Genomic DNA, 25998 nt, shown 5'->3' on the forward strand with positions numbered 1-25998 from the left:
GCGAAAACAGCGCATTTTGAGTTCTTTAGGGGAAAAAAAATTGACTTCAGAATGTAAAAATCCATATATTATCTGCACTGTTATGTAAGCCGCAGGGCTCAGACCGCGAGAAAAAATCAGCGTCTTATCGTCCAGAAGTGACGGTATGAATTTCATTCATAATTTTTTATGTGTATCGGTTCACACGGTCGCACAGTTTAATTTATTGCCCTCCCATGGCGTAATAGATTGATGTTGGGAAAGTGGACTTTTGCGTCCTATTACGACACCGAAACCTCATTAACCCTTCACTTCGCAAGCTCCCGGAGTTGTCATTTGAAATCATGTTGGTCATAGAAGCCTTTGACTAAAACAGCGGGCTCGTCCGGGATTTGAACCCGGGACCTCTCGCACCCAAAGCGAGAATCATACCCCTAGACCAACGAGCCACGACAGCAGTGTGTCATGAAACCTCATGGATCTGGATGGGTTGGCTTGACGACAGCAGGTGGTGAATGAACTTGTTTCATTGCTTGTGGTCACCTTTAAGCGACAAAGAAGGAATCAACATGAGTGGCTTCCTTTCATCCCTCAAACGCCCCTCACCACATCACTGCCTCCACCCAGCGACACTCAGAGCTCAGAGAGGCCGCGCACACACTCTGCTGAAAACACACCCAGCCATCACAACTAGATCCCACAGCAAACCAAAACGCCTCTCGCGTCTCGAGCCCTGCTGCAGCACCAGGCTCCAAGACTTTAAAATCCCTCTCAGTTCTAAAAGCCCCTTAATGTTGTCGCTGGGAGGCGAAGAACGGCGTTTCCTTCTGCGAGCAATGCCAGGACTTCCCCATAGAATCCAACTGTCGTGCTCTGCGTGCATCCAATCTCCTGCTGAAAGCCGCTGAAATGACTTGTCTGTCACAAGAGCTCCCCACTCCGATTGGCTGCTGGCTTTGATTGACAGCACAGCGTGAAGAATCTCCACTGATGCGTGGCCAGAGAAGAAGCCGATAATAAGGAAGAACCATTGGAGCTTCTGCCGGAGACAGAGCAAATGACTGCATTTTAGTTTTGGTCCATCATCATGTGAGCATTCTAACATGACTGTCACACTTACACATGAACAGTTCCTCCCTCTGTCCGCTGAAGCTTGTCGCCAACAGGCAGGTAATAAGAGCGCGCCCCTGCAACACGACTCGACAAAAGAACAGATGAAAGACAGACTTGTGATGTTGTTTTGTCTCGACTCGCATCGACACTAACAACATCTGGAGCGTTTGCTAAAATAGGCTCAGTGTGGCGTCGATGGTCGGAACAGTCTTCCTCTGCGCTGCAGGCGGATCACAGCGGCTGGCCGCCGCCTGCTGCGGCGCCGCTCTCCCTGTCCAGGCGGATCCCAGCGAGGTGAGTGAGCAACATTAAACAGCGATTGGGAAAGATTTAGTTGCTCAAAGCCGAATCGTAAACATCCTCGCGCGATATTGCGCGGAGGCAGCAGAAGGCGTAATATTATGATGCGCCCATTTACCAGCACCTGCTGCCGTCGCCACGCCCGCATTTCCATACAAATCTCTTTCATTTTATCCTGTAATGTGCAGGGAATTTATTGCCAGCGATTCATCACCGAACCTCAAACACAGTTTGCATATTTTATCCTTGTTTTTCTGCCATGAAACATGCTGCTCTTTTATGAAGACCTCTGGAGCCAAAGTAACACATCAGACAACCGGGTTTGACAGTGATCGGGAATAACTAAAATGTTTAGCCTGCTCAAAGCATCAGTGAGAATCCAGCCTGGAGTTGAGTGGCGTAGCGTACAGTGAGTGATCACAGCCTGCTGGGTGCAGGGGGGTGACCTCATTACCTTCCCTACCTCGCTGGGGGAATGTGTTCTGCTGGGAAATATTGCTGTCAGTTGTGGGGCTTTACTTGTTTTGAAGCGTTGAACTTATTCCCACTGAAACTTTGAAACCTACTTCACCCTTTACCTGGGAAAAACCAAGGTCTCAGATTTGGAGAAAGTGATCCTCAGTCTGGTTGCTACAAAGTTCACTGCCTTTCCAGCAAGAGTTAGTGGTCTTCAATGAACCAGGTCTAAAGGGAGCCAAACTGAGGCCTCAGAGAAACTCCCTGAAAACATCTAGGATGTTTTTAGCTGCATCACCCAACTACGCTTTAATACCTGGGTGATATGTGTGAATGCTACTGATGGGCAGATGAGGCATCATGAAACAGTGTCTGATTAGATGTGGTGTGAGGTTTCAGTGAATTAGTTGATCACGACCAAACATTTTACAGCATCTGTAGGGCTCTGAAAATCAGGACACTGTTTCATGAAACCTCACCCACCCTTCAGTGCTGAGTCATGAAGCCTCATCTGCCCTTCACTCACCACAAACCAGCAAGCTTGCAGTGTTGTCATTTGAAATGCTGTAGGTCGTAGAAGCATTTGACTAAAACACAAGATTCAGGGCTCGTCCGGGATTTGAACCCGGGACCTCTTGCACCCGAAGCGAGAATCATACCCCTAGACCAACGAGCCGTGTCTGCGAACGACAGGGATCCAAGTGGACAGGGGAAGCTACAGGATGCAGAGATAAAGAAGTCGCCATGACAATGGTGGGAGCTGGTGCTTAATACCTGACGCCATGGGCAACGTAGAAATGAGCGAACAAATAAAGAGGAAAACATGTGATACGTGGGTCGGAAAGTCGAGATCATTTCTAAACAACGACCAAATCAGGAGACATCTCCTCCGCACCAACAAGCGAAGTGTTGCCGACGTCATGAAATGAATTGATATTGAAAGATGTGATTGTGAGGCTTTTAAAGACGCTGCATGGCGATAATCGTTTCCCTGCGCGCCACCACAGCGCCTCATGACTGCGTGAAGCCGATGACATGCTAACCATTACGCGCCAGCAAATGTGCAACTTGAGTAAATATGTACATGAACTCCCTGAGACATGGAGGCAGTTATGATAAAAAGCCATTTCGAAGTCAACAGGGAATATTTTCTGGAGGCTTTGCTGCGACAGAGACGTGGACGGCTGCCAGTGGTTAAAACTCTCCGTGGTGTTGGACGCTAACATAAACAGGACCATTACGTGTGACGCACATTAGCTGCAAAACTGTTCACTGTTCCCCTGAGCCTCATCAGCGCTCACTTCCCTCTGTTATGTCTTGATAGCACATTAACAGGGGTTTGATCAGTGAGTTCAGAGTGGAGCGGCCAGAAACAAAGCCCTCAAGGTGCCACACTTGGAGGAGGGCTGCACCTTGAGGTCACATCCTGCCAGTTGGGATGGTAGACCAGGTTTCATGACGCAGTACTGAAGAGTAGAAGAGGTTTCATGACACAGTAGTGAATGATAGATGAGGTTTCATGACACAGTACAGAAGGGTAGAAGAGGTTTCATGACACACTGTCCTGGTTTTCACCAGGTGGCGCTGTCTGCTCTACAATGTTTGGACTTGAACAACTCAATGAAACCTCACATCATTTCTAAACCAAGAGCGCCATCTAGTGGCCTCTGAAAATGAGGACACAGTTTCATCAACCCTGCACTGTTTCATGATGCCTCACCAACCCATCACAGGGCTGACAGTCCTCAAAATAAGCTGCTGAAAAGAAAACCATTCCAGTCTTTCTGGCACGTAGAAAACATTTCCAGTTACACCGCAATGACACATTTTATTTTTGGTTTCATAAGTGACGAGATCAAAGTTCTTGGGGCAACGTGTAGCTTGATGATATTCAAATTCCACCCTGTCTTGTCCGTTTGACAACAAAAAAGAAAATCACAATTTTATGAATAAAAGGCATTAAATCTAATATTTTATTGCCTTTTGTGTTTCAGTTTGATACTGAATAAAATAAAAATTTTAAAAATAAAAACCTGACTGGAAATCTGCCCCAGTTCTTCACAGTGAAGCGAGCGAAGACTCTGATGGGCACGTGGGCCGAAAATGAAAGAGCCAAACGGAACACATTTGAATGATCTGTTCCAGCAACCATCTGCTGAGGTGAAGATTTCTGCCTGGACTGAGGTCTCTGCAGACACGTGACGCCTCCGTCCCAATCTGCTGCTCCTCCTCCCGCATCATGTGCAGCACCTTTGGCGTGAGGTGCCAGGAAGTGAGGTGGCCGTCTGATACAAGGCCTCGGCTGCGGTGACAGGAGAAGAAGCTGAAAGGATGCAGCTCTTCATTGTCAGGGGGAATACGGTTCTGAGGACCAGGGATCGATGTCATCCTGTTTTTGACACTGAACTACAATTCTTGTTATTTTTGTCAGGACTTCTCATTGCCATCACCCTTTCCCCAGCCTCTCCCCCTTCACTTAACCATCCAAAACACATGGCTCGCCTGAACCAGGACTCTGAACCAGACTGAAACATTTGAACCCTCTAAACATGTCGGCTTGGTGGTTTGTCAGGACTTGGTCCTCACAAGAACGGCAAAACATGCACAGTACTTTAGAATGTTAACTCCAGTTAACACTGTCATTTGAGGCGACGCTTCCTGTGACCTTCTGAGAAGCTGACGAACAGAGAGAGCCTCATGGAGCGTGTTTCCAAGGCCGAGGATCTGCATCATCCAAGGAGCGCAGGCGTTTCCTGGAGTGAGTCATCTCACTTATCCATCTGGCCGCCGGATGGGAAACTCTTGGTTTGTCTGACGGTGTTGTACCAAGTGTAAAATGGGGCTTGGTCTTTTCAAGAGAACCATCCAGCATGTCTGCCCACAAAAAAAGGATGAAAGGATGCGATGGGTAAATGAGGTATCGTGAAACAGTAGTGCAGGGTGGATGAAACAGTGTCCTCATTTTCAGAGGCCACTAGATGGCGTTTGTGGTTTAGAAATGACGTAAAGTTTAATTGAATCTCTTGTTAACACCATGTTGCATGAGCACAGCCTCACACCATCTCCTGCACACTCATGTGGGAACCTTCCTCCAAGGTTAGGTAAAAACATCGTACGATGTTTTGGATGATGCGTGTCGTCTTCCAGAGATCGCTGGTCAATGGCGATTTAGTGTTGTGTGAGTGAGTTTGTAAGTAGCGATGTGCTGGTGAGGCTTCATGAAACAGTCGTTTTCGAAGCTTCATAGATGGCGCTCTCGGTTTAAAAATGATGTGAGCTTTCATTGAAATGGTGGTTGAAATCCCAAGCTTTTATAGCAGACAGCGCCCTCTAGGGGTTGAAAATGAGGACACTGTGTGGTGAGGCTTCACGACAGGTGTGTTGAAAGGCATGTCGGGAATGTGTGAAGAGCCGTCCCGATTTGTCTTTTAATCCGATTTCTGAAATAGTAGTAGCGTTTCAAAGTTGTGTGCAAGTGTTTGTGTGTTAACCTCGGGTGCAACACAGTGGAGTGTTGACGTTTTTGTTCAATCCTCAGCTGACGTTAAAGATCATACATTACATGTCTGCTCGCACACATAAACCTTTAATAGCACACGATCATCAGGATTTAATAAAATAGAAGTATTCTCAATTCGAAGTTACTTGGCTTTTAAAAGGCACAATCACAACATTGAAGCAAATCAGCAGCTTTCATTTAATATCATCAGGAACCAAGAGTGACTGAAGCAGTGATGAGGAGGGGGATGGGTCACATCTAACAGGTCTGATGAGGGTTGCGCCCCGTACCGTACCGCCGGCTGATCCCACACCACATGAGAAGAGGAATCCAAAACATTCATCCCCATCGCAGAGGAGGAAACGCAAAACCCCATAAATAAGGAGATAAATAGATTGAAAAAGAGGATTTTCAGTCCATCCTCTGAGAGAATTCGGGCGGATCCGTTGAAGGCACGGCTGACCTTTCACCTGCTGTGTCGTCCATGAGCCCTCACTGACACTTAAGAGTCTGTTCCACACATTCACTCCGGGGCAGCGCCCTCCGTCTCCTGACTGCTCAGTGTTCTCTCAAGGCTTCTCGCTCGCTGACTGAAGTCGGACTCCGACGCCTCGTGTTTCTGCGGGGAGAGTTTTGAGTGAACCTTGCCGATTTCCTCAAGGGCGCTGGCGAGAGAGTCAAGGTCGGCAGTGTCCTGATGTCGGGCCTCCCACAGACTGAGAATGACAGCTGATGGACTCCGCTGCTTGGCAAAATAGCCCAGGTTCCTGTGTGGGGGAAGATCAGTGAATCAGTCACTGGTGATGCTGAAAACAACCCTGAACTCAAGACCCCCCCTGGGGGAGGCCCCTGAGCACGAGCCCGTTTCTCACTGAAGTATCAGTGATGGGCAAACGAGGCTTCATGAAGCAGTGTCGCCATTTTCAGAACCCACCATAAGGCTCTCTGGAATCTAAACTCTTTAGCTTCTAACAACTATTTCAATGGAGTCATTTTTAAAACCGAGAGTGCCACCTTCTGAGACTCTGAAATTTAACGCATCACTACTTACCACATGAAATAACATGTACAGGAATGTGACCAAACCCCAAACCTTGTTGTTTTTTAAGGGTGTTGAAAACACACTTGATTCATAAAAGTACCACCAGGATGTGCTGTGTTTGAGTGATGGTGATCGGCGCCCCGAACACTAGTGAGGCTAAGACGAGGCTTCATGACCCAATATTGGAGGGTTAGAGAGGCTTCATGACACAGTATTGAAGGGTAGATGAGGTTTCATGATACAGTGTCCTGATGTTCAGAGGCCACCACATGTCAAATTCTTCAGTGGAACCTCACATCATTTCTAAACCAAGAGCGCCATCTAGTGGCCTCTGAACACAAGGATACCGTTTCATCAACCCTGCAGTACTGTTTCATGACGCCTCACCGACCCATCAGCAGCAAACACTTTCTCCCTCGTGAGATAAAAATTGAAATCTTTCCTCATCTGAAGTGGCTTCACTAGCTAAAGTGTAGAACCACTTTAGCCTGGTAGGAAACAAGACAAGGGATTTTCTTGTCACCGAGTGACTTATAATACGGGTTTCCTCCAGTGCGGTTCAGAGAGAGCCCACAGGAACAACAAGTACTCATTATGTGCAGTCATGTCATGGAAGTGGGACCTGAAACAGGTCCCTCACAACAGGTTGCTGTTCAGAAACGGGTTGACGGCAGCTGAGTGAGAACCGGCATCGATTGCGGATCAGGAATCCGTCTTATCAGCGCTACTCACCCGTCAATGTGGAGTTTCTGTGCTAGGAGCTGCCAGTCCTTGCCCTTGGCGTTGGCAGTGTCAAAGGTATCACAAATCCTCTGGTGGATCGACACGGGGATTTTGAAGGCCTTGGACCCCGTCTGGGACGTGATGGTGCAGTCCGACTGCATGAAGAACGGAACGCACTCCTTTTCAGACTGAAGGAAAAACAAACAAACATCAATGCAAACACCGATGGTTGAGCAGAAATTCATGATTTAAAATCTCTCTCAGCAGCAGTCGACCTAATAAACCTTCAAAAAGAAAAAGAAAGTTCTATTTGTGCATCTAAAATAGACTGTAGGATAAAATAGCGTTGGATTTTCTTTCCTTTCTAACCAGTTGTTGGTGCAACTTTACAGATACCTGGACCTTTGCTCTTGTGAGTCTCTGTCTCGATGCCTCAGTGACGTACAGTTAGTTCAAGTGCTGTTTTCATTGTATGCACACTTCTGGATGTGATAGTGTGAGTTGATGTTTTTTTACGTGGCAAGTATTTGCTTCATTTGGAAGTTAGTTTACCTGAATTTCCGGACTGTCGAGCGCACTGGAATATGAACACAACCCACTAAATTTAAGAAGGAAAATAAATCTTGTTCCTCCACAAGCCGCAGTGGTCTATAAGCCGCGGGTGCAGTGGTGCTGTCTGCGCCGTAGAAAGGCTCAAAACTGGATGAGGATCACGTGTAAACTAGTTTGGAAAACTCATGAAACACTGGGCAATGTTCTGAACTGGAAACATCAACTCCTCACATCTTTTATTGACTGACTATTGACTATTAAAGTGCTCAAAATCCGCTGTTTTTTCAGAATTTTCAGCACTTTAAGGTCAACAAAGCACCTATGATTTCATCGGTTTGCGGTGACAAGGCTCAATATTTTGGCAGCATGACGCTCTTCAGCCTTTTAAACACCCATATATTAGCCGCAGCATTGTATCAGATTCAGGATTATAGTCCAGAAATTACCATATTTAACATTTCTATGACCAGTCAAAGTGAAAACCATGAAGAAAACAACACAATGTTCAACAATTTTGACTCGAGTCATCGCTCGGCTGATCTCTTTTAATGCTGTGGCTTAAACCAGATGCACTTAAAAACCAGCTTCAAAAAAGCTTCACCGCATTCAGAGAATACACTGAGGGAAGGTTATATAAAGGTTGAGGACAAAACTTGGTTAACTCCAGACACACACACACACTTGAAAACAGGGCTGTCGACAGCCTCACCTCGCCCACAGCTGCGTACACCTGCAGAATCTGCTCGTGACCTTTGACCTGTCGAACGCTGATTTTGCAGGAGAGCTGGTTGGTGGCAGGGCTGTATCTCTCCAGAGAGAAGGCACAGTGCAGGGGCCTCTGGTTGCTGCTCCACACTTGGGCGAAGGAGAATTCCTGAGCCCACAGAAATGAGGACATCATTCCATCCAGCCCTCCAGCGACATCACTCAAATACAACATAACGGTGTATCACAATACAAATGACGTATAAAGCCGGGGAGCAACAATAAAGTATGTTTTGGAAGAGAGGTTTGCTGGGCTCCATCCAGGTCATTGTTCCAAAAAAAATCAGCACATCGCTGGACTCTCCAAGAGAAAAGGATGAATCTGTCAGCTCATACAACATCAGCACCTTCAACTGAAACCTTCAGGGCGCCTTGAAAAAGACTGGACACTCGATGAGGTGACCTGAGTGTTTGAGGTGGAACCACCACACGCCACAGCTGACTTGACATAAGGACAGTTTTGAGCCAGTGATTCCGCCACTGCTCACCAAAGCAGGTTACTGGAATGAAACCTCTGACAATAGTTGGTGATTCTCACATGAAAAGTAGGGACCTGCATCCATTTTCAGTGGTGGAAAAATGAACTAAAATAAGACAAAAAAAATAGGGTGGGTTGGACCTTCCCTTCACCCATTTGCTCGTAACGCATCAGCATTTCTGGAATCTATTCAGGGGCCACAGAATCAGAATCAAAATCTGCTTTATTGGCAATGTAAGTGAGGATCTCACCACCTAGGAAAGTGCCACGGAAAAATAAAATAAAATAAAATAAGCACACAGCAACGCACCATGACACAAAAGTAATCCAAATAAAATTAATGTTCTATTCTAAAGGTGCTGATGAAATGCTCAACGTTGCGTACAAATGTGGATACAGACGGATCTTTAGGTCCGTGGTCTGCGTTCATTTCCCCCTTATTTCTGCACATTTCGTTGCAGCGTTGCTGTTCCTCCCCGATACGTAGCTCTAGTGAGACAGGAAGAAGACGTAACAATGGTGGAAACTCTCCGTCCTCCAGTGGCCATATATATTTCGCCTCCTCACCAACAACGCTCCAGTTTTGTGCAAGAGCTACATGATCATGATTCATTCATTGGAACATGAACGATTCTGAATTTGAATGTCTAGTTAAACGTGATCAGTAGAAATACTCATCGCTCTGACAAAAAAGCTTATTTTGTTTAAATCTTTGCATCCTAGAACTATTTTATTAGGTTAAAATTGACCAGTTTTATAGACGCTAATTTACAATAGTAAAAATGTGCCAAAAAATCTGGCATTTTTAGCCATAAACATACCACAATAAAAACAAAATAAGCAACTTGCTTAGAAAACAACATGCTCAGTGATATAAGTGACATCATAGCAATTATTTTCCTTGGCTACCTGACATGTGGTAAAGGGTTTGATGCTCCACAGGAACTGGGGCACGTCCTGGATGGACACCTGGAGGTTGAAGGTGTTAGCTTGGAAAGGCAACATCTTTGGCTCCTCGAGCAGCTGACCTCCTCTGGTCTTCTCTGCCATCACAACTCCCTGCAGAAGGAATAAGGGATGCACAGAATAAAACAACAGTCATCCAGAACAACCGAGTGCAAGAGCGAGCACGAGATACTGACAAGAAGATTTCTCACGCAAATCGTTGGCAATTGCAGCTAGATGGAAATGGTGGAGTCTGACACAGTTGGCAGCTGGCAGGAAACTTCACCATCACGCTGTCGATCTACTCGAAACAGCCTCATCCTTCTTCTGAAGGTGATGTCCTTTGACCCAAGGAGTCCACCTCCCGCAAACTTTAAGGTTTCAGAAATAACCAGACCGAACAATGCCCTGCCATCTGCGTACTTGTCTCTGTATTTTTTTCAACAACAAAAAAAAAAAAAAAAAGGCTGCAAGTCTACTCTTGCTCAGATTTGAACCCAGGACCTCCCGCACCCAAAGCGACAATCATACCCCTAGACCAATGGGCCACAAGCGACAGAGAGAAGTGTTCAGTGGATTCGAACCATGAACCTTCATGCTGAGCAGAAGCAGTGCTCTGGGGATCCATGGTTCGATCATAAAACAAACCAATGCTATTGCAATGTATTGAGAAGAAGTGGTACAGGACCAGCGAGTCAACACAGACTAATGCAGGGCTCATCCGGGAGTCAAACCCGGGACCTCTCACACCCGAAGCAAGAATCATGCCACTAGACCAACAAGCCACGGCCTGAGCACATCAGCTGTGGGAATATGTCTTTCCATTACACCTCGGTGGCAAAGTAGAATCCTGTCAAGAGCCCACACCCCAGCGTGAGTCAGAGATACGTGACCTGTGCTGACTAGGAAGTGATGACCTTCCGAGGTACACAGGATGGAGAAGCAAAGCCGATTGAAGGATTTGAGGGGCTGAAGAAGGAGTGTATTGCTCTTCGAGTCTGCGCTTCAAAAGGCATGACATATCCAGGACATGGACTTCAACAGTTGCATTCCAGTGTCAAGCCACTCCTCGGCCAGAGACACATCAAATGTGTCCAGCAGCAAAACCCACTGAGCCTCTGTATACCTGGAACCACAGAGGTCTCTCGCCCCATGCTCTGTCATGGACCAGAGGGACGGGCTGTACAACACTTTTAAATGGATGAAGAAGAAAAAAACGCAAAAAAGCAAAGTAGTTGATGCCATCTTTTCTCCTAATCCTAAAGTGAGTTGATGAAAAAACCTTTGACCTGAAAGGCCCCTTACTATATTCATGTAGCTCCAAGCACCATAGGAAGACAGTTGACCTTTATTTGCACAACGTTTCTTTTCATAAATAACTCATTACGACTGATTTCCACTTCAGAATGTCGTACAAGGCTGCAGCAGACTTGTCCACCCTCCCATGAGCTCAACAGCACAAAGAACAGTGAGCGTTGTCTTCTGAGAAACTATACTCGGAAAGATAAACACACAGATGCGACTTCATCTGAGACACTGTGACGAATAAATTACCATTCCAAATTCCAGTCTTGTGCATCACCTGCAAAAACAGTTTGCATTCCGTTTGCCTACTTTATATTCTTTTCAAACCCAACAAGCGTATTTCCAATAATGACCTCGAGCGGAATCTTTATTCCACCGAGCTCAATAAGGTTTGAATTTCAACGACTGTTTGATCAAATCTGATAAATCACACTTTCACACTTTAGTTCACTGTAACCTGAGGGGAAATGTGCATATGTTTATGTACTTTTTCACACGGGTCTGAGAGAGACTGGCGTCCCCACCGCCATCTTCAGTCTGTGTGACAGCATTCGGACAACCTCAGCCATGCACCATAATGTTCGCGATCTCCAGCCTCGGCACGTGCCTCTGTCAAACTGTAGTTTCAACAGTGTGAATATGATCCACGACGTCAGAGAGGACACTCATACAAACGTCTGCCTCCTGGCTCTCTGTGCTTCTGTGTCGTCCGAAGTCCAAATTATTGGGAGAAAATAACTCTTGACTCTGGATATTCAGCGAGTCATGACGTCACACTCAGAGAGAGTGATGTGCAGTTGTGCACACGCACACATCCACTTGAAATGTGTGGAATAAAAACAAACTCTGAGTGTGTGAAAACCTTTAACTTCACTCATTTCCTTACTCATAGCTACCGAGGTCCTCTATTGCAAGAAGACTTTCTATCACAAACTTCATTATTGTCCACTATAATCGTATGACATTTTACTAACTAAAACTAGAGGACAAAATTGGGACTGAAACTAAATTTGCATTTTAGTCAAAAGACTAACTCAATCAAATTCTGCTGTCAAAGTCAACACTGATGAAAACTTGGTTTATAATGACTAAAAAGAAAATTGGCACATCGAGGTTTATTGTTTTTGACTGAATGAAAACTCATATTTTTTAACATGCAATGCAGTTTTGTACTATGAAACCCTTTTATCCAGCTATAATGATTTGACCAGACAGATCTCTGCTGAAGCTCCATCCAGGTAAAAGGAGAATGGAAAATCCTCCTGGTGCTGACTTCCTGTTGACTCAGGAGATTGATATTCAGCAGAAGTTGGCAAAACAAACCTCTGAAATTCGCCGCTAACCCCAGGGACAAACAAAAGTCTGGCATCTGCTCGGCAGGATGAGAAAACAAACTTGGTCCAGATCCCAATTTAAAGCCAGATGCTGCGGACGCACGTGACATGAAGGAGAGTCGGGCACAAGACGACTATCATTTCAGTTCACTTCGGTCTGCCTGGATTTCAACACAACTGGCCCAAGCTTGTGATCACACTCACAGTTTCCCCTCTAAAGTTCACCCAAGAGAGCAATAGCTTGGAATAGCAAAATCTATTGAACAAAAGGCACATTTTAAGATATGTGATACGTGACACTCACCACACTGTTGGAGGCGTTGTACTACAGTGTATTACTGTGTTCTGTTTAATAGAAATACCATATGAACTTAAGTTACATTGGTCATCCTCTGAATACCTCAACCATTGTACCTGGATGCAGCAACATTTAATTCACACAAATATTTTCCAACGAGAGAAAAACGTCATATATTTTCATTGCAATGGACATTTCATGGGCCGGTCTTTTCAACTGTAAGAGCAAGTACAGTGGTGCCTCGCTTTTCGAACGTCCTGGACTTCGAGCAAATCGGAGTTTGAACAAAAATTCCAATATTTTTTTGCTTTGGATTTCGAACGAAAATCCAGAACTCGAACGCCCCCGAAAAAAGAAAAACACAACATGCGCAGACCGATCAGCTGAGGCACGACGCGCTTTGCTATTGTGTATAACGCAGCCTCTGTATGCAGACGTGTCCCGTTAGCTCCATTTACTGACTGTTTTTCCTTCATATTGAGGTGTAAAACCTTTCCTGTCTCCACACTGGACCGTGGTAGAGTGTCACAGGGGAGGTGCTGGAGCGCTCACTCCAGGGTTTGATGTCCTGTTGTGGGCTGGAGCTGGGACAGGGATGAGGCCAGTCTGGGACAGAGCGTGACTTGGTTTATGACTTTGTCACAGCCAAACTGCACAGAAGCGCACATTCAGAGCTGGACACGCACCGGGCACCTCTTCCCTTCTGGAGAGACGTCACTCACTCGGCAACCCCTCCCACATGCAGCGGCCACACACATAGAGGAACAGCCACCTGCAGCAGACACTCTACATTCACTCCTACAAAAGCCTGTTTTAAGGCTTGGAACGCATGATTTCTTTTTCCATTCATTGTAACGGGAAAAATCGATTCAGATTTCCAACGATTCGCTTCTCGAACGGCCGTCTGGAACGGATTGTGGTCGAGAAACAAGGCACTATGGATTTGAAAGGTGGCCCCAGAGAAGCGGCCCTCACCTGAAAGGCGTGTGGCGTGTCATCCACACAGTACACTCGCAGACCGTACGTCATGTTTCCGGGGTCCAGGTTCCCAAATACGGCCAGTTTCAGCCTCTTGAGGGCCGCCTGAGTCAGCGGCTCCCCCACCAGCGCGTAGGAGCCTGGCTGGTCCACCAGCAGGTGGCAACAAGCCGAGTCCATCAGGCAGTAGCAGGACATAGACTCCTCCTCTGTTGACATCACTTCCTGTAATGAAGAGGAGCAAAGACGATGAATGAATGCACAGGACTTGTTTAGCAAAACAAATAATAAATAACTAAAAAACAAAAAGTATGTTTATAAAGGATCTCACAAGAGGAAAGATCATGACATATGTCCTGTCCAATGTCGAAACAGCACAAACTAGATCAACTGAAATTGAAAGTGAAAATATTATTTTAGCCAAAACTAAGTCGGAGTGTTCAAAGCATTTTGAACAATGGTTCCTAAACTGTGAACAAGCTTCCCCTTGTCCTGTTAGCGTCATCTTTACAGTCCTGATTTAGTGAACTTGTGTGGAATGTATCATGAAAGTGGCCCATCTGTCGCCGGGGTGAAGGGCAGAAAAGTCACGAGGCTCATCATGGAGTAGTCGTGATATCCAACACACCGCTGCGCAGCCGGAGAAGCAGAATCGACTGCCTCACACAAGATTCACAAGCAATATGGTGCTCGCAACCCAGCACTGGGTTTTGACTCGGAACCCATCTGTTGAACTGTGAGTGTGAATTTGAAGTTTGCTGCAGGAAAGCTGAGCCTGTGGAGGCTTTCGCTCAGGGTGAATGAATGATTTTACCAAGTCATCCACAGACACACGGTTGCTGAAGCAAATGACTGTCGGAGATAACAACATGGAAACCATGCACTGACTAATCTTTAATTGTGTTGTGTTTTAATCAATGTATAATTGGAGAAAAAAAATACTGGGTTTTCATGTTGTGTACACAAAAAACTCAATAGAATTTTGTTTCCATATGCTACTATAAAACACATTGTGATTCTGACAAGGTTCTCATAAGTGGGTCATCAGGGTTTCTGAGGAGGAAGAAGAGCAGGTTGATGTGAACCAAGGACTTGTTTTGATTCCATCCACATCATTGTGGAAGCCACGACTCGGACTACTGTGAGAGGATGAAGTGTCTGAACGGATCAACACTGAAGGCTAAGGTCCAAGTCTCTTCAGAAGGCTCAGCAGGACCAAACCTGTCATGTGTTTGGGTCAACAGGGGGACTGACTGGGTCCAGTGTGGACGCCTCCTCACCCATGTTTCTGAGAGCTGCTCTGCTGTTGTGATAGCTTGCTATCGCGGCTTGTTTACACATTTGCAGTCACTTTCCAAAGCCGTTTGTGGCAGACTTTCAGTGGCTACCACTCCTCCCTCATTCTTTAAACTGGCTTCAACTGGTTCTGATGCGGCTCTTCATCTTTTGGTGAGAAGAACAGGCTTCCATGCTCACTGGCTCCATGAGAACATCGCCATTTCTCCTCTGATCCTGAAGCTCAAGAGCTTTTTCACCTGCTTTCTAATGGAGCTCAGACAGGATCCACCTGCAGTGACCTCACGGATCTCGCTTTGATTCACTGAGAACTAGTTTTACACTTATTTAGCGTTGTAAGTCAACAGAATGAAGATTGTCCACAATATATGATCATTTCATTCTTCTTATTTATGCACTGTTCCAGAGGAGGGTCGATGACACTAGCTCCATGCTGCCGTCATTCATCGACTGACATGAGGTGTATTTCCCTTCGTCTTGACACGCCACACAGCAATTCACAGTCCGCTTTTCTGGCCGCCTCCCGAGTCCCTCTGGACCCACAGACCATGTCTGGCAGGATGAATCAGCTCGCTCACAGTCTTTGAGCGCTCACATCGTAACAATGGTGCGTCACAATGACAAAGTGTTGCTTTCACCACGTGAACAGAACACATATGTGTTGGTGACGGTGTGAGTCAAGAAGCCACGCTGCGCGGGATCACGCCGACTCAGAACACACAGATGCCCTTTGGTTCAGTCTGTGGCAGAGCATGCAGAACTGTCCCCATATATTTGTATCATAAATATGAATATGTCGCCACAGAGAACGCACTAGTTCCTGCCACATAGAGACCACCCACTCACAAGTAGGGACACGGTGTCGGTGTCACGGTGAGCTGTCCAAATCCAGAGATCTGCATTTTAAACAAAAACCGTCCACATTAAGAAAATAGGCAAAGAGACAAGTTGTTTTGCAAGAGAGCGCCGTATCCTTCCAGGTGTCAGTGAAAACCGTCCTAGATTTGCCGAAAATGTTTTCTCTCAAATGAACAAAAATAAAATCTGGCCTACACACTTTTTAAATATACACATTAGGAACAAGTCCAGCCTTTAATGCAGATTTGTTCCAATGCACAAATATTTCAGTCTTGATTTAAACATGTCTTTAAATTATTACTGGTTATAAAAAAGTACAAGGCAAGTTCAGCGTTTGGCGGCGTAGAGCGGCGACGGAAGAAGCCAGGCGCTGTCAGACTTCATGTCTGCTGTCTTCACTTTCGAAAAGTTTAGAAGCTATCGATGATATAAGCCGGGTTTAAGCGGCAGAATTTGCTGACCTTAAACATTGGCAGCTTTCAGTACTTTGCTAATGCTTGCAAGATTAATAGCTTGAATGTTGCCATGGTAAAATGGAAGTCGCCTCGGCATCAAGCGCAGTTTCACTTCTGATCGGCGATTTTACGGGAAGCTCTGCGATCAAAGAGTTGATTCATTCAATGGTGTAATCCTGTAGAGTCTGGGGATCGCTTTTTATTTGGGGCGTTTTTGAAAACCCGTCCAATTGTCATGTGGCTCTTACCTCCCATTTGCTGTCTTGGGTTCGTCTCCTCAGCTGGATGTTCCAGCTGTCATCGTCCATCTCTGCACAGTGAGCGATAGTAATGGCCACAGGGCTGTAGAGGTCCAAGCCTGGAGGCCCGTACGTCACTTCTGGTCCCAGCAGGATTTCATACCCATCCAGTGTGCCGACACTGAACCAGGAGAAACAGACAGACGTGACATTTTAAGAGACATCCAGCACCTCACTGTGGTGTCGTCTTAGTCTCAGTCACATGATGAAATGTCCAAACACAGTTGGGACTATCTTGTCCAACCTCAGCACAGCTGAGCACGGAAGGTTTGTGTGGTTCCTCCTCATCCCCAACACTAATTGGCTTGTAAGTAGTGAGTGAAACAATGTTTCACAGTCCACCAGGTGGCGCTGTCTGCTGCAAAATGTTTGGACTTGAACAACTAATTCAATGAAACCTCACATCATTTCTAAACCAAGAAAATGAGGACCCTGTTTCATCAACACTGCAACACTGTTTCATGATGCCTCATTTACATGACTGCTTATGAAGCTTCATAAAACAATGCTCATTTTCAGAGCAACACTGTCTGCTCTAAAATCTTTTCAACAACCATTTTCACGTCATTCATAAACCAACACCTACTGAGCTCTGAAAACAAAGACGCTGTTTCATGATGCCTCACTACAGGCTACATCACTACTTATGAAGCTTCATAAAACACTGCTCATTTTCAGAGCACACTCGAAAACACTCTCTGCTCTAAAATCTTTTCAACAACCATTTTCACGTCATTCATAAACCAACACCTACTGAGCTCTGAAAACAAAGACGCTGTTTCATGATGCCTCACTACAGGCTACATCAAAACTTATGAAGCTTCATAAAACAATGCTCATTTTCAGAGCACACTCGACGACACTCTCTGCTCTAGAATCTTTGTATTTCGACAACCATTTCAACACAACCTGACATCATTCATAAACTCAGCGCCACCTATTGAGCTCTGAAAATGAAGACACTGTTTCATGAAGCCTCATCAGTTCATCATGGCCAGTCAGCACTGGAAACAAGCCGATGATGCTGATGCTCACCGTGGACAAAATGTGTCTTGCGCTTCAGCATCACCAAGACACAAACTCTGGTCGTCGAAATAGAATGTCCCAGAAATGTACCTGTTGCGGATGGTTTGATTTAAATCTTAAAACATCCCTATTAAATCTCAGGGGTGAAGAAACTACCTGTCAGGATCCAAAGAAAAGGTCTTATTAAGAATGAACAAGCCTTAAGAGGAGTGTGTCAGGCGTGAATCGGTGGCTGGGACGGTGCCAGACACAGTGACATTAAGATTCTCCTCGAGTCTCGGGGTCTGTAGGAATGTAAATCGTGATTGACAGGTGGTGAAGCGACAAGCACAACACACTAGAGAGAGGAATGTGTGTCGGCAGTAAACATCTTTGGACTGACAGACGGTGACAGAAGAAATATGACCGTGCCGTCTCTCCACCAAACAAGACACTTAAGGGCATAAGAGTCAAGAAACTTACTTTAAAATCGAAAAGAAATCCATTTCATTCTAAAGTAGCCCGTGTCCAACTTTTGCATTCTGGCGTTCTTATTCTGCTTCAACAGTTCAAGAGGAGTGGCGTGAATTCACACTGACACTTCAGAGGTAAAGCGCCTCACTGCAGGGAAGAGCGGGCAAACCTCCCCCTGGAGAGAGGCAGCGTCCATCCAGAGTCATTAAAGAGCCGTGATCAGAATATTTTCAGTGAGCAGCGTGGAGATGAAAGAGCCAGAGACATCAGTGTCTTTGTCCGTCACTGCGCCATTCATTACATCATCCGTCATCATTAACACCAGCTCCTCCGAGTCTCACAGGGCGCCACACTGTTGACGCAGACTGAAGTATATAACTACATATTGACTCTGGACCAAGTGGCGGAGATTGTGAGTCGCAGGTCTCACTTCCTGGAAGTCAGTTGAATAAATGAAGGGCTCTGTTGCCATGTCCCCTCCTGGGGGGTCACGCAGCATGAACTTGAGTTTCACTGCGGCAGCTGGGTCATGAAAGCCCAGGCGACCAGCTGTGATGGGCTTCTGGAAATGATAGTATAAGAGAGAAAGGGCTCCAGTAGGGTGCAGCAGAAAGGCTACAGTGACCGCTGGGATCATCTGTCACACTATCCAGCAGGAAGCAGAGGATAGCAGTGGGGAGGATGACACACATCTACCCCCTATATCTTGGCCCTCACTGCTGCTCACAGATATTTATACAAGTTTGCTTGGATGCCCTCCTGCAATACGGACTCTTTTGATGTACAAAATAATTCATTCTGACCCAAAAAATCTGTTGGAGACGCTGCTTCCTAAGATGACACGTGTTCAGTTACCTAAAGTGACTTCAGTTCTATGAATACACCCTCTAACTATTCACCCAGCAGGGCCCCCTGTTCGGCGGATGCCTTCAAATGATTATAATGGGTTATTACTTGCTTATTGCACGTTTTAAGTGAAATGTCACTATTTTAGTTTGGTAAACATTTCTCCTTTTTCCGAAACCTTTTGTCGAGTCCAGGCCACTGTAGCTCAAGCTACCTGCGCTACCTGTACTACCTGCTTGAGTTGGCTGCAGTAAACCTGGATTACGCTTCTTTTACTCGTGAACGTTCGCGGGAGCACGCACCACATAGCTGCAGTTTAGCTAAGACGCCCAGAGAGAGAGCCCATCACCTGTCTGTTGGTTAGTAACCTCCCCTTTCAACATCCACCTGATTGTATTTAGTTATTCTGGCTGGTAGATGTTAGGATTAATTGTCTGAAGTGGCTTCTGCACTACTGCAGTACTAACAGCCCTCTCCACTTTTAAGTCACTAACATGACTTAAAAGTGTTGTCTAGGACTGAAAAAGAAATGATGCAGGCTGAAGAAATAACAGCCAACTCTTCCACTGCTGTTTGGAAAATAAAGATGATACGGTTTGTGATCAAATTGTTTTTTATCATCATTCATATTTCTATTAAATTGTTTCAATCTGCAATTTTCCTATTTATGGTCATAGAATGTTTTACCATACCATACCAAGTTTATTTATAAAGCACAATGCAAGATTGTCACTAAGTGCTGTACAGCAGTAAAATCAGGATAAAACAGACATTAAAGACAATACATACATAAAGTTAAAACAGGGTGGATCGACGGAAAAAAAAAAAAAAAAACTAAAAAGAAGATCAGCTGTGTGGTTGTATAAAAGCCAAGGAGTAAAAGTGTGTCTTTTGAGGTATTGTGTTGTTTTCTTATCCCTGCGATATCAAAGCTCCTATAGAGTACGTCTTTCTTGGAACGATATGGAACGTCCAGCTTCAGTATCATGAGCACCCTCACATGCTTGACTCTGGACTCACCTAGTCTCGCCTTGGTTGATCACCACGTACATCTCCCAGGAATTATTTTCGGCCACAGCTCCATGAGGCACCAGCATACTTACCCCTGGAATAGACAAGGAATTGTGTTGATGTTCACAATGGACTTGGAAATATGCAGAAAACTGAGAGGATCTTCTGTTTTGTGAACAAGCATTTGGTTACCCACAAGAACAAGACTGATCTGGTGAAAGGGTGATTCGTAGAGGATTCTTTTGGCACGGCTTATGGGCAGCAAGTATTTCTAAATGGTGCTTGTGGATGAAGCTCAGTGGCTTCCAGATGCACAGCATCTTTCAATCCTACTCCAGGAAGGGTTATGGTAGCGGGGCTTGATACTACTCACGAGGTACAAGAAAGGGATTGTAAGGCGGCTAAGTTCAGACACAACGGCAGACGTTGGTTTTCCCACCCACCTGTGTTTGGCACCACCAGCCTTCCTCCAGCACGGTCCAGCAAGCAAGTGGCCGTCTCCCGCTCTTTACAAATGTTCAAGTGCCCGTTCAGTTTAAGGAGTCCGTTTTTGCGGTTATCCATTGAGCCGCAGTATTCTCGTCCAAGGTCTTGGGGGAAAGTCTTCGATGGAGGTTTGGCGTGAAACTCGGCCTGCTCAGCCATGTTGAGCGAAACCATGAATGAACTCTGCAGCTTGATATCAGGCAGAGGGTCAAAGAGGGCTTTGTCGGCACCGTCCTGGATACAGAGGGGGGCGCTGTATGCCCTTCCGGTGGTTAGGTCTGGAGGCATGGAGGAGTTGAGAAGCAAAGGGTTGCCTGAAAAGCCATACAAAAAATAGCTTCATCACAGTTCAGGAAACCACACATCTCCCTCACACATCGTCCCTCGAACAATCGCTATTTTAGTCACCTCAGAACGGCAGAGCCTGAGGTACATACTTAACAGGTAATGCTGTCATAGTAAATCTCACTTCACTATATAAACAACAGAAATCTCGGAGGACACCTCAGCATAGAGGTAAAAAATCTCACACTACGATCTCCATCGGTTGTGTCCAACTTAATTCTAAATGCCCATAACAGGAGCGTAACAGTGGACCTTCAAAAACAGCTGCAAAAACAACCGCACGTCCTTCAGTCCCAGTTTCATACATATATGCCTCAATGAAAAAAAAAGAGAGAGATTAGGCAGAGGACCAGGACACAGGGGTTAAGGGAGCATGAAGCGGACCGAAGGTCCAGGGCTCTGAGCCACGGTCACAGCATAAGATTTAATTACCAGACACACGCAGCTTGATCTCCATAATCCATCTGCCAGAAAAAGCCACTTTGGACAGAGTCCTTGGTGAAGGACAAAGGGAGACAGAGGGAGGAGCAGTAGGGGCCTGGGATGACTCAGCACTCTTTAGGGGGGAGCGCTACTTGTCCTGTACGGCGATCTGTTTGACTCCGACGAGCCGGAGCAAGATACTTCAACTCAGGAGGAGCCCTTCGTATCCAGCTGTGGCCTGGCAAGAAATCTGTGACAGGAACTAATGGGATGTTATTTTTAGAAAATCTGATAATTACTCAACTTGATATCCAAAACTGCGGGAGGGGAAAAAGTGTTCTTTATATTTTAATGCAACAAACATCACTTATCAAAATGTACACGAACCATGGCTTTTTGACAGAAGACCAATCTGATGTTCCGATGAAATGATTTAACTCCGCAGTTTCCTTTTCAAACTCGGAATTCTGGACTATAGAGTGCAACAGAATACAAGACGCACCATTCAAATTGAAGAAGGAAGATAGATTTGGTTGATATATACAAGCCACGGGTGCAGCGGTGCTGTCTACGCCGTAGGAAGGTCAGTGACTTCCACCCACACACACGGCTTATAAAAAAGCTTGAGGATCACTTCTAGGGTGAATTACAATTCATTGTTTAATCCTCAACCTCAGCACTAAACTTTAAAAACACACACTCCTGCGACGTGCAAGGGCTTCCCCGATTCTCAGTTATGTTGAGGAGCAAGATTGAGGAAACTGATCCATGAAACAAGCTTGGCAGTGTTCTGAACTCCAACCATGCTTATTATTATTGAAAAAAAAATGAAAGCACTCAAAATGTGCTGCTTTTCACCGACATGTCCACATTTCCGCCACGCAGCTGCAGACTGGCAGGGGAAAACAGGGCATTTTGAGTGCTTTAAGGTAAATAAAACGCCTGTGATTTCATCCGTTTGATGTGATAAGGCTCAATATTTTGGGGGCAGGAAGCTTGTTGGCCTGTGAAAATCCATATTTTATCTGTTGTATAAGCCGCAGGGTTCAGACCGACAGAAAGAGGTAGCGCCTTATAGTCCAGAATTTTACGGTATATTAATTCGCCCACCATAAGTATCAGCGCATCTTAATAATAAATCTGATTTCTTAAAGCAGGAAATGACACCAAACAGATGTGAGGCGCATGTAGGAAAGGATTATGACTAAACAAACCTATGAACAAGGCTCTTGGCTACAAAGTGAATTTGGCAACATGGGAGTATGGTTGGTGCAGTTGGTAGGAGGAAGGGCAAGTGTGAAGAAATGGGAAATTATTGATCATCATATGTTTGAAGTAGAAATTTTAACCACACTGGTTGCTAGCGCCGGGACCCGACCGATGCAGTGTTATGGAATCCCAAAGATCTCTTTGTATGCGGTTGCCAAAAGTCCTTTCATGTTGTAATAACATGCGGCAAAGAGTGTTTAAGTCAGACAGAAAATAACATTAAAATGTGTAAGATAAAAAGTATCAATATAAAATGATAGGTTTTGATCCACCTCTTCCAGGAGGGCAGGGTGAGCAACCTACCACCAAGCTAATGACCCAGTGCCCATGCGATGTCCACCGGGATTGGATCCAGTCCACTAACCAGCTCAAAAGAAAAGATGCCCTTCTGCTGCTGAAGTTTCTTCCCTTTCAGGGTGGGATGTTCCATTTATTGCTTCGGTGTGCATCTTATAGTGGGCCGCAATAACAGCGTGGCAGTTTGGAGATAGGATTATTTAATGGCTGACGCCTCAGGTAGAATGCCATGAGGGGAAGGCTTGGAGCTGGGCGTCTGATTAAAAATCACTCAAAGAGAAAAGTAATAGGAAGAGACAGCTAAACCCACTGACAGGCCAGGGCTGCAAGACAGGGGAGACACCCTGAAAATGAGGTAGCTCTCGTCTGGATGCCCCCTGGAAAACTGTTCAGGGGAGGTCAAAATGGTAGGATGCAGTCTGAAAGACATAACTTCTCTGTTGACCTGGAAACCTCTTCATTCCTGAAAAGGTTGGAGGGAGATTACAGGGAGAGGGAAGTTTAGACCTCTATACACAAACTGTATATTCCGCACAATAGAGCATTAGCCCCACCCACTAAATTTAAGAAGGAAAAGATCTTGTTCATACATAAGCCTCAGCTGTCTATAAGCCGCAGGTGCAGTGGTGCTGTCTGCACTGTAGAAAGGCTTAAAAATGCATGAGGATCACTCGTACACTAGTTTGGAAAATGGGCTCAAGCAGGGCAATGTTCTGAACTGGAACGATCAACTCCTCACATCTTGTACTGACATTACAGCGCTCAAAACGTGGTGTTTTCTCCTGTGTGTCCGACACCACAGCTGCGTCTTGTCCTTGGTTGTCCAGGAGATCGGCTCGGTGGTTGTAACCGTGGACTTGTGGGCGAAAACAGCGCATTTTGAGAGCTTTAAGGTCAATGAAACACCTGTGATGTCATCGCTTTGATGTGACAAGGCTCAATATTTTGGCAGCATGATGCTCTTTAGCCTGTCAAAATCCATGTATTAGCTGAGTCGTTGTATCAGCCACAGGGTTCAGACCATGAGAAAAAAGTAGCGGCTTATAACCAGGAAATTGTGAAAAATTCAAAGTAGGGACTTTGAAATCAACCAAAAAAAAACAAAAATGAAACTTTTAAATAAGAGAGTCAAGAGATTTAGAGGCGGTGAGAAAGTGCTCCAGATGGTTAGAGTCATTTCCAACTGGTTCAGGAAACAAGTTCACGTGGCCCACGGAGAACATAACAGGGGTGAAGGTCCCGTAGCTGCTCCATTTTAATATGATTGATGACCTTCTGATGGTGCAAGTGGCTCAATCAATGCACGCGCCTCGGACACCCATGTTGTTCATGTGACGTGAAAAAGAAGCAGGGCCTGAGCAACTCCCAAGGCCTTGGAAGAGGCACACCACATGACCCGATCTCTCAGCCACGACGCGTGCCCAAAAGTGTCAGACAGTTCCATACAAATGTGTGCAGCAAGGTTTGCACAGATGGTTTCCAATCCCATAACCTCCAGCAGTTAATGGCTCGCACGCCCACAACAGAATTGATGTTTCCTCTTCAGAAGCGCTCTCATTTATCCGTCAGCAGCTCAGGGCGCTGTAATCTGATGAAGGAGATTGGTTAGCTGACAGTCGAGCGTGTGGTCCCTGACAACCAGCCACAGCAGTTATCACAGATTGATTATCTGGCGCTTCAAAAAAAACAAACAGCCTCTGTCTCAATTGAAGGACAGTTCCTGTCTCCCATCGCAGAGGTATAAATCCTAAGCAGGCGAGACCGGCGTAAACAAATGTCATCAATCACCAGAGCAGCTCTGTGTGGTCATGAGCTCGTGTCCCCACGGAGTCAATGCTACTCCCACTCTCCCCTTCTTACCTTGGCGGTTGTTCTTGAAGTTCAGGGACTGGAAACCCCCCGTGAGCGTTGACGAATTGATCACGTCCACGCCGTACTCGCTGTGGTTCTTCCGGTAAAGCATGACCGCCACAACCAGGATCGCAACGGTGACAATTCCTGCTCCCAGGCCAGAGTACAAGGCCAGGTCATTGGTGCTGTCCCGACCTGAAAGATGGGCCACAGGAAAAGTGCATTACGAAACGATACACACAACACTAACACCAAGTTATAAATCTGCACTCGAGGATTCACTGATTTCACTCTATTCCACCGGGTTTGAACCTGAACCTGGGCTTCTAAGTGACTTGCTACAAGCAAAGGACCCAGAAACCTCCCCGATCCCCCAAATGTTTTATATGGAGCCGTATTTCCTCTTGACAACAAAGACGCTAGAAGCTGTTTCCCGCTGCCTTGGGACCAAGACCCTTCTCTCTGGGAGGAAAACATTTGTTTACAGGACGGACTGTGTGTTGCACTGCAGCCACAGCTCATACATTCAGAGACCACGGTGCTACACTTTTGCTAGAGCAAATCCCAGTTGAAGAGGCAATGAATGGAATGGGTCTGAACATGCTGAACAACTGAGGTAATGGTGTACTACAAGTACCGTCGTAATTAGTTTTTCAGAGCGCTGATTCCAAGAATGAGATGGTTGAATTGACCTGGATGAACCCAGGTGGTTCGGTCTTTGGTTGCCTCTGGTGGGCAGCAAATCCCTGTCAAATGGATGGAGCTTCAGAGGGAGGCTGTACCTTCACCAGTCCCAGTTTCTTACCATGCTTTGGTTGTGGAAACACATTTCCCAGTATAGAGGAAGATACAAGAGGCAAGAAAATATGGGGCGTTGGGTAAAAGCATCGGCTCTGATGCAAAGGCTGTTTGCAGCTAGTTTTCATCATGACCCTGTTGTTTTTATTTTTTGAATGGTGCATCAGAATATATGCACCAAGGAGAGTATAATCTGCATTTGGACCACTACCAGCTTTGTAATCACTAACCTTGCCTTCATGTTCATACATTGCAGAAAACTGCGATCTGTTATGACAAGAAAGAAAACTCAAAAGTCAATTAACCTGCTGAGATGAATTCAACTTTTACATCCCTCTTGACAATAACTATATTTATCTTTGCATTATATATTAGGGATGGAGAGATGAGGTATCACGATACAGTGCTGCAGGGTTGATGAAACTGTGTCCTCATTTTCAAAGGCCACTAGATGGCGCTCTTGGTTTAGAAATGATGTGAGGTTTCATTGTTCAAGTCCAAACATTTTACAGCAGACA

The 25998-nt window shown here is 45.7% G+C and overlaps 1 protein-coding gene and 2 non-coding genes across 3 annotated transcripts in view; all 3 read right to left on the reverse strand.

Annotated features, from left to right (window-relative positions):
- Positions 1-356: 356 nt before the first annotated feature.
- Positions 357-428, reverse strand: trnap-ugg (transfer RNA proline (anticodon UGG)). The gene has a single exon. It is a non-coding gene; the product is annotated as a tRNA-Pro (tRNA).
- A 2024-nt stretch (positions 429-2452) lies between these two features.
- trnap-cgg (transfer RNA proline (anticodon CGG)) lies at positions 2453-2524 on the reverse strand. The gene has a single exon. It is a non-coding gene; the product is annotated as a tRNA-Pro (tRNA).
- Positions 2525-5367: 2843 nt separating this feature from the next.
- The window catches only part of unc5db (unc-5 netrin receptor Db), a 72111-nt gene continuing 51480 nt past the window's right edge, over positions 5368-25998 (reverse strand). Inside the window, exons 8-16 of the mRNA XM_053871530.1 lie at positions 24692-24877; positions 20455-20811; positions 20021-20105; positions 16625-16796; positions 13765-13992; positions 9817-9966; positions 8374-8538; positions 7122-7300; positions 5368-6114 (exon numbers count right to left, since the gene is read on the reverse strand). Of these exons, the coding sequence (XP_053727505.1) occupies positions 5871-6114; positions 7122-7300; positions 8374-8538; positions 9817-9966; positions 13765-13992; positions 16625-16796; positions 20021-20105; positions 20455-20811; positions 24692-24877 (1766 nt within the window). The 3' untranslated portion in view covers positions 5368-5870. The remainder of the gene's footprint in view (positions 6115-7121; positions 7301-8373; positions 8539-9816; positions 9967-13764; positions 13993-16624; positions 16797-20020; positions 20106-20454; positions 20812-24691; positions 24878-25998) is intronic.

Source organism: Synchiropus splendidus, chromosome 7 (genome assembly GCF_027744825.2).
Source record: "Synchiropus splendidus isolate RoL2022-P1 chromosome 7, RoL_Sspl_1.0, whole genome shotgun sequence".
In the NCBI taxonomy this organism is placed as follows: Eukaryota; Metazoa; Chordata; class Actinopteri; order Syngnathiformes; family Callionymidae; genus Synchiropus; species Synchiropus splendidus.